At 39.5% G+C, this 8,229-nt stretch overlaps 2 protein-coding genes across 4 annotated transcripts; one reads left to right on the top strand and one right to left on the bottom strand.

Annotated features, from left to right (window-relative positions):
• Positions 1 to 1,125: 1,125 nt before the first annotated feature.
• Positions 1,126 to 3,291, top strand: LOC121779427. The gene is made up of 4 exons (XM_042176759.1): positions 1,126 to 1,455; positions 1,806 to 1,862; positions 1,967 to 2,319; positions 2,420 to 3,291. The coding sequence occupies exons 2-4, from the start codon at positions 1,808 to 1,810 to the stop codon at positions 3,044 to 3,046; spliced, it is 1,035 nt and encodes a 344-aa protein (XP_042032693.1). The 5' UTR covers positions 1,126 to 1,455; positions 1,806 to 1,807; the 3' UTR covers positions 3,047 to 3,291.
• A 1,601-nt stretch (positions 3,292 to 4,892) lies between these two features.
• LOC121779425 lies at positions 4,893 to 8,016 on the bottom strand. 3 transcript variants are annotated; one of them, XM_042176758.1, is made up of 5 exons: positions 7,660 to 8,016; positions 6,474 to 7,562; positions 6,151 to 6,376; positions 5,596 to 6,041; positions 4,893 to 5,453 (listed from the first exon to the last, which is right to left on the bottom strand). In XM_042176758.1, the coding sequence occupies exons 2-5, from the start codon at positions 6,999 to 7,001 to the stop codon at positions 5,430 to 5,432; spliced, it is 1,224 nt and encodes a 407-aa protein (XP_042032692.1). In that variant the 5' UTR covers positions 7,002 to 7,562; positions 7,660 to 8,016; the 3' UTR covers positions 4,893 to 5,429. The 3 variants fall into 3 exon arrangements, with proteins under 3 accessions (XP_042032692.1, XP_042032691.1, XP_042032690.1); XM_042176757.1 differs by having other exon boundaries at positions 4,893 to 6,041; positions 6,474 to 7,021; positions 7,482 to 7,562; XM_042176756.1 differs by having other exon boundaries at positions 4,893 to 6,041.
• Positions 8,017 to 8,229: the final 213 nt, after the last annotated feature.

The raw sequence follows: 8,229 nt of genomic DNA, 5'->3' as shown, positions 1-8,229 counted from the left end.
TATTCAGCTGAATTGAAGAAGTACAAATTAATCATGATTGAAAAATAAGAGCTATTCTATTTAGGCTTCTTTCGGTTGTTATAATTCTTGTGATTAAATATTATGAAGTTGATTAAGAATTTGATATAGGAGAATTTTTGTTTAAATTTTCTAGTTAATTTTGATTGTTTTCAAATTAATAAATGAAAATTATATTAGTCTTACATTAGATGCATATTTATTTAGAATAAATCGTGTTATATGATCTATTTATGATTAAAACTATTAAATATTGATTAAAACTAAGGCGTCGTCGTACCTTATTGATTAAATATTAGACACTATCAAATATTGATTAAAACTATGAATTTTTTATTTAATAGTAATTTTAATAATTAATAAAAATTTATTGATATTTAAAAATTGAAATTTAAAATTTAATTTTATAAAATTAAATCTAATATTGAAATAAAAAAACAAAGTGAAGGATAGTAAAAGGGAAGAAGAATGATAATTTTGAAATAATATCAAATTTAGTACATCTTTGAAATAATATCAGATTTAAAATATTAAAAGTGTAAAAAGACCAAATTGCTCAAATGCTCAAAAGGGTATTTTCGACCCAAAACAGTGAAAAATGACCATTTTCGAGATAAACGCTTAGTCCAGGGTTGTCTGAAGATATTTTAAAAGTCCAGGTACTAAGGGCGAGATAAACTCATAATCCAGGGACCGTCTTTGTAGTTCACTCTAGCTATTAATATGTAGTTGAGTTTGAAACCTATATCCAATTCAAATTTCGGATCGAATTGCTCAATCTGACTCGATACAAATATCCAATTTTTTTAGATAATATAAATCCACACTGATTCGAAATAATTCGGAAATGTGAAATTTCAATTGGATCAACAATATTTATGAAATGAAATTTGAGAGGCCATCGATCATTCATAAGTCGAATATAAAAAATACACTAAATACTACCCCACATCACGTGAAGAACTATGGAGTGCTACTTTTTTTGGATTGGGGGACCTTTCTTTTTCCTAGTGTTTATATCACGAGATTCAGCCTCCAAAAATGTCAATCCATCACCTATGTTACTTATCTCTATTTCAAATTCCCATATCTTGGAAACTCCTAGGGTCCGTTTGGTTATCATGACGGGTTGTTAATATATTTGGGCCCAAATGTGGTTTATAATCATGATCTGCACTTGAGTCTTGATAATCCAGTTGTTTGGTTCACCTATTCAATCATGAATAACAATCCCATCCCATTGTTTGGTTAACTTTGAGCATGTAGATATTGGTCTTGTGCTGACCCTTTTGCCCCTAAGATTTTCCACTTATTTTGGGATTACATCGCCTCCCTTTGGGTTGTCCTCATTCGCGGTTGATTTCCTCCTGAGAGTAACTTTCCACACGACGGCGGCAGCTTAAGGTCGTCGACGGTTTCGAGATTTCAGCTTCCCAGGTTAGACTAACATACTTCGTTCCCAGTTACCCGTTGATGTGCCGAGAGCTCCTAGATCTAAGCTTCTTTTGATATAATGTTGAGTATTAGTTTTCTTGATGGCCCCTGTATTCTGTTTTAATCATGAAGCTCTGAACTTTTATTACCTGATGTGTATGTCGCTTTTGCTTGTCTGCTAAATCGATTTCACTGTGAGAAGCTTTGTCTGAACTTTTATTACCTGGGTGTTTAAATTATTGTTTTCATTCTATCTTCATGTCATATCTGGAGCTCTCTTCTTCATTATTTCTTGTCTCCGTATACACCGGCAATTGTATGTAACACTTGTCTCTGTTTTTAATTGTTCATAGCAATGTCTGAGGCACGGACTAATGCACCTAGTGCCGGTGGCAGCCAATGCACCCAAGGTTTGGGGGTTAAGAGCACTCAGTTTTCACCTAATTTATGCACATCCAGTAGGCAACGACATTAACCAAATTTGATTTGCCTCTATGCTGATTCTCTGTTATAGGCCGCAGTCAGTATCGCCGCTCAAGCTTCCGCCCGTGCGACCGCCCTCGCAGATCTTGGTCTGACCGTGAAGAGCTGATACTAATCTCCGCTTTGAAGGAACTTGTTGCCACAGGATGGAAGTCAGACAATGGCTTCCGAGGTGGATATGCACAAAAGATAGAGGAATGGTTGAAAAATGAGTTCCCAACTACTGATTTGAAGGCAACGCCACACATTCAATCCAAGATTACTACATGGAAAAGGAACTACTACTCGCTGTCCAAAATACTCGACCGTAGTGGGGTTGGCTTCAACGTACACAATGATTTCAAAATTGATTGCTCGGATGACCAATGGGATCAAATCGTGAGGGTATGTGATAGTTGTATATTCTTCACTCTTTCATGGTTTAAAATTTGTTGATCTGCCATGTCTTCACTTGTGCGCCCGCACACTCATTTTTCCATTGCAGCAAGATCCCAATGCCCGCACCATGCGCCACAAAGCTTGGCCTCTCTGGGATGATTGGAAGATGATATTTGGGAACGATAGGGCCACTGGAGGGACTGCTGAGGGTATTGGCGAGGCAGTGGCTAACAATACCACGGATGAGGCATTTACATCTATCGGGGAAAGTGCTGATTACTACCCAAGCTTTGAAGACTTTCTAGGGTCTGATCAAGTCCAACCCGGCTACACAAATGAAGTTGTTGATGACAACAGCGCTCAAAGTGGGCAGAACGTGGCTGCAAACACTAATGCGCCTCCTGCTCCTGCTCCAAAAAAAATGACTCGTAAACGCAAGAGCTGTGATGATGATTCTGCTTTGCTCAACCTCCTTAGCAACTTGCATGCTGAAACGAATGCACGTTTGGATAAGTTGACCGCTCGTATTGGTTATGAGATCGACTTGGGCCAAGCTAGGAAAGAGATCTTCCGTCATTTGGGAAACATCCCGGAGCTGACAGAGTCTCAGCGCTACGACCTCTGCGACATCATCGGTAAGGAGAACTCGAGGCTGGAAATCTTCACCGGCCTCCCTGACGCCTCAAAGCCGGGATATGTGAGGCGCATCATTGAGAAAGAAGGTCTTAATTAGGAGTCGCTTCATGCAATGGGTGGAACGTACATTTGCCGGTTGATTTGGGTAATCAAAAACTATGTTCTTTTGGACCTAATTAAGCTAGTTTTTATATATTATCTACTATGAAGACATTTCTGTAATTTAAACGTCAGTTGGTGGTTTTTGGCGTAGCTTTTTTGTAGCTGACCTTTTTTGGCATGTCAAGAACTATGTTATATTATCTATTGGATGAAGTGAAATGTTGTGTGCTTAATTCTTAATTACTTATACAATATCAAAGTTATATATATCTCAATTGCTGCTGCGTCCCTCAATTCTTCGTGTAGACTCTCCAACCTCATTTTCCATTCATTTTCACAAACCTCATTTTCATAGATTTTATCATATTTATATCACTATACAAATATTCAATCATCAATGCATTGATGATCACGACTTGATAAAATTATTGACTGAATCTAGATGTTACAGCTCTGCGTCGAGCACTACATCAGCAAAGAGAAATAGATGATTTTAATAGATCAAAATATGATAACACATGGACTTCCATTAATATTGTTCCATTTGCATCAAAAGGAAACAGCTCCGGCTGATCTTGCTAATCAAGATCTGTGATAACCGAGCCTAACACCAATCCCATGCTTACTACGACATTCTACTAAAATATTCCTAACCAGCCGACCAAGTAAACTCAAAACACAGCCGAGATTAGTGATAATGACAAAAAAGCTACACAGTCGCACACGACTAGATATCGGGCTTCCGTGGCATCCTATACCAAGTCACAGGCTTGGATGATCCACACGAATAGGTGAGTGTTGGACTCCTTGATGGGGTCTCTCGAGGTAAAACACGGCCGGTGACATTCTTGTTTGTTGACTCAAGGTCTTGTGGTCCTCCGTCATCGAACATGAGCTTGCGTCGTGCAAGAGAAAATGGGTTCCCACTGTTGACCTCGCCCGGCTCTACGGGTTGTGCATTCTTCTTTGGTGCATCACACAAATGGCCCGCTGCCTCCACAGAATCCGACAGGACGATCAACGTTCTCTCTATCCCTTGCATGCTTTCATTCACCGCAAACAGCTCCCGTAACTCTTTGTATGCAGGGTCACCACTACTGTGGTATGCCCCGAAGAGATGGTTTCTCTACATCGATTACAAGGTCATACATCATCTTAAAATATTCACATAATGTTAACTTTTCTACAAATAGCGCATAGAACTTACAGGGAGATGGCTTGCCCACGTGTTCGCCGAGACGATGATCTTGTTGCTCGGTTGATCCCAGTAAGTACCTGCGATTCCTAGGAGCTCTTTGAAGGTCCTATAGCGCTGTTCCAAGAAGTGAAGGCGATCCACAATTTCCCACCATTCAAACGTCACCCCAAAATGATACTCCACCACGGACTGAGCCTCGAAAATAAAGTGGCTGGGGAATACCGAACCCTCACAGCCATAGTCCTTTTTTAGGCGAGCCATGGTGGACAGAATGATGGTGTCAATTTCATGCTTCCATGTTCCACGGTAAAGAAATGAGCTTTGGAGGGGTGAGTCCATTGCCATTTGACGCTATCTAAGTTGAAAGAGAGAAAATATATAACTGTGTAGTTGCTCCACCAATGAGGTTCATATTTATAGAATCCTTTCTTCTTCCTCATTTATGAGCAGAATTCTTACACTCCATCACTCTGATCTACCCCTCATTCATTTCTATACGGCTATTGATGTAGTTGAATCAAATCAAATCCCCCATTTGTAGGATTGGAGATGATTCATTGAAGTGAGTTTGCATATCCCGCAAAAGAAGCTACAACATAAAAGCTACAACACCTACCCCATAAATATTAGTCAATAAGTCACTTTTCGTCCAAGACATAATATACAAATTACAAACAACTTAATTCAAAATATAAGTGCATGTAGGTGATTCACCAAATGTCATAGCAACAGCATAATTCATGAATAGAAAACTACATAATAAGTTGGAGTCTTTGTTGCACATTTTGCATAAACAAACTACACCATTTTCCCTAGCACAAATCCAACCAATAATAAAACTAAACCCAAGCCAGCCAACAAGAGGTTCACCCGAGCTTCAACGCGACAGCGGCCACAGACCCCACAATCACTACCCTGCTTGATGATGTTTTTATTTTTCGCTTCCTCCCTGTACTTCATATGTTTATTAGGCCGATAAAGTTGACTCTTTACATATGTCGGTTGCTTGCCATCCCCTATCCGAGAATGGTAGTCATCGCACCACAAGAAAGACCCGGAATGTTTATCATCGGCTGGGCATTTATAAAAGTAACGACCGGCGTGTGTGGCCGCTTTCCCAGCACATAACAACTTCATCCTGCCACCGCCGCAAAGACACTCGGGTATCATGTCCAATTCTTCAGTTACCGTCGACATTGGCTCGCTACAAAACAAAAAACATTGAGAAAATATGTAATTATTTATAATAACCTCACAATAAGATACTGCTTATATAACAGATGTAATCTGACAATTCTAGGCAAAATTAACCAAATTAAATTTGGAAAAGTCACATAAAAACACACATTACTCCACATGGAGTTAGCCAAGTCATCCCGCATTTGGTTCCATTCTGAAGTTGGCTCTACTTGATCTACGAATTCTAGGTCACCATGAATCTCCTCATCGACCAGAGGTTGTGTATCTCCGTCAACGTGTTGCTCAATTGGATCATTGTGCATCTCACCCCGTACGAAATTGTGTAGCAGGAAGCATGCCATGATTAACCGGATCTGGATCTTAATCGGATAGAAAGTAGCACTCCGTAAGATACCCCATCTCATCTTTAGCACTGCAAAGGCCCTCTCAATTATGTTACGAGCTCTAGTATGCCTTAGATTAAACAATTCTCGTGCATTTTGCGGACGCTGGGTCCCGACTCCCCATTCCTTCAAATGATAGCGCACGTTTTTATACGGAGTAAGGAATCCTTCACTGTTTGCGTATCCATTATCACATAGATAATAAGTTCCTATAAAAGTGCCAACATACGATGGGGTATTTAGCTAGTGTAAATAATGGGAAAAAGATAAAAATGAATACTACAAGGATTAAATAATCACAGTATCCTGTTCTTACACCTTTGTTTACTCTCAATCCACCTTCTCTAGTGACAGCATCCCTAAGCACTCGAGAGTCACCCGCCGATCCCTCCCACCCGGGTAAAAAGTATAAGAACTTCATATTGCGGTCACACGCAGCAAGAGTATTGGTCGCGATTTGGCCCTTTCGCGTGCGATATCGTGGCTTGTCTAAGGTCCTTACGAGCACATTTATGTAAGTGCCGTCCAAAGCGCCAATACAACCCTATTTGCAATTCGGTACCAGCATTATGAAAACAATATATTACTACCAACAAACTGCAAGAATTGAATGCAAATCGTGCAAATTAAAGTTAGATTACCTTGAAGTGTTGCCATCGTGGATCAACACAATTGTTTGTCACCGGATCAGGCCGAGGCAATAAAATTGTATGCAACTTGAGTACCGCTTTAAGTACAAGATGCACATAGTGAGAAATGGTTTCACCCGAACGACGAAATTCAAATCCAGAAGGTCTATTTTTCTTATGATGGGCTAAAATGCCTAGGAAAATTGCTACTTGCTCCTCTAGTAACACAAATCGACCATTCCGTAGTCCACCACGGTCTCTTAAAAGAATACACAATCGTCCAAATGCATTCCTATCCATACGGAGGTTCGAAAAACAGTCGACATCACTAACTGCAGTGAGCCTGTTCATATGCCTCACTTGTGGAGGGATTCGCTCAATTAGTGAATACCTAACTTGGTGATTTCTTACACGACGTGTAAAACGCCTTGTTCTTTTCAAGTATAAGTACAGAATGATGATTTGTTGAATACGCAACAAAAAAAGTATATCTTCCACCATCAGGTTAACGGAAGGGGGTACACGAACAATACGGGCCATCACGAGCAATTCAATTACAACTACCAAGGAAATGTTACAAAATCAGAATGAAATTCATGAATATTGGGCACAAAAACATAAAATTGCCTTTAGAGAACTCTAGATTCAGTAAAGACTCACTTTACTAACGAATACACAGTCATGTGATGCACATACACGTACTCAAATTTGGCTGCAAACTCAAGTTATGAACAGATACAACTTGTCAATACAAACTCTGTGTGCATACTAACGAGAACTATTTACTCTGCAGAGAAACTGGTCTTCCATTTCTATAAACCAATATACTACTAATAGAGATTAAAAATTCTTAGCAATAATAAAGCTCAACACCTAAAAATAAAGAACAAGAGGAGATCTGGAAAATCAAGCACATAAAAAATAAAGCACAAAAGGAGATCTGGAAAATCAAGCACGTAAAAAATAAAAACACAAATGGAAAGAGTCGATTGTTTATGAACTGGAGCATCAATAACTAACCGTCTGAAATTTGGGCGAAAACTTGCTGATGTTTATGTCGACCGATTCCGGTGGACGAATCGGATCCCTAACGCCGACCCCCTGGATGTGGACGCAAAATTCAGACGGCATTTGTGACCATATACAAACACCGATCCAAATTGTTATAGAGGGGAATAATACAACAATTTTGGCCTACCTTTTGTGCGTGGGGGTATGGAGTCCTCAAGTGTTGTAACAATCTCTGGCTTCAATTGTAGGGTGTGTCTGCAGTGGTTTCACACAAGGTTTGGGGATGAATTATTGGAGGAGGTGTTTCCAAAATTCAAATCACGTATAGAGGGCAAAATGGAAATGTTGATGCTGTATCGGGCACGGGAGTCGAGGCATGATTATAATCGGTGCCTCAAATGCTGATACGAAACACATGTTATTTGGATGAACAGTTCGGGCTTTGACGGGCCGACATCGGGCCTCATGTTATCAAACAAAGCAACCAAACAGCAGGTTAACTCATGATAATAACATTTAACATGATTTGTCATGCTAACCAAACGACTCACTAGAGTATCGAATGCATCTGCCTTGTGTTAGTAATAAATGTATATACAAGGTTAACTAAATGAAGAATTATTTTCAGTAATTCAATCACGAAGATATACTGTGAATGTATGCAACACCTATGTTGAATCCTGGAACAAATAATTCCATTCTTTAAGCGTGGTTAATTTAATTGTGGTTTGATATGTTAGGATCGTTGACTGCAACA

Source organism: Salvia splendens, chromosome 19 (genome assembly GCF_004379255.2).
Source record: "Salvia splendens isolate huo1 chromosome 19, SspV2, whole genome shotgun sequence".
Lineage (NCBI taxonomy): Eukaryota > Viridiplantae > Streptophyta > Magnoliopsida > Lamiales > Lamiaceae > Salvia > Salvia splendens.
The sequence above is the reverse complement of the archived record's forward strand: the minus strand, read 5'-3'. Positions and strand labels throughout refer to the sequence as shown.

What these genes read in the sequence shown, in the direction of transcription:
- LOC121779427 (XM_042176759.1), top strand. Translation starts at nt 1,808, where the DNA reads ATGTCTGAGGCACGGACTAATGCACCTAGTGCCGGTGGCAGCCAATGC. An exon ending in TGGCAGCCAATGCACCCAAG is followed by an intron (nt 1,863 to 1,966) that starts GTTTGGGGGTTA and finishes TCTCTGTTATAG; the next exon opens with GCCGCAGTCAGTATCGCCGC. An exon ending in AATGGGATCAAATCGTGAGG is followed by an intron (nt 2,320 to 2,419) that starts GTATGTGATAGT and finishes TTTCCATTGCAG; the next exon opens with CAAGATCCCAATGCCCGCAC.
- LOC121779425 (XM_042176756.1), bottom strand. Translation starts at nt 7,001, where the DNA reads ATGGCCCGTATTGTTCGTGTACCCCCTTCCGTTAACCTGATGGTGGAA. An exon ending in CACGATGGCAACACTTCAAG is followed by an intron (nt 6,377 to 6,473) that starts GTAATCTAACTT and finishes AATTGCAAATAG; the next exon opens with GGTTGTATTGGCGCTTTGGA. An exon ending in TGGATTGAGAGTAAACAAAG is followed by an intron (nt 6,042 to 6,150) that starts GTGTAAGAACAG and finishes GCACTTTTATAG; the next exon opens with GAACTTATTATCTATGTGAT.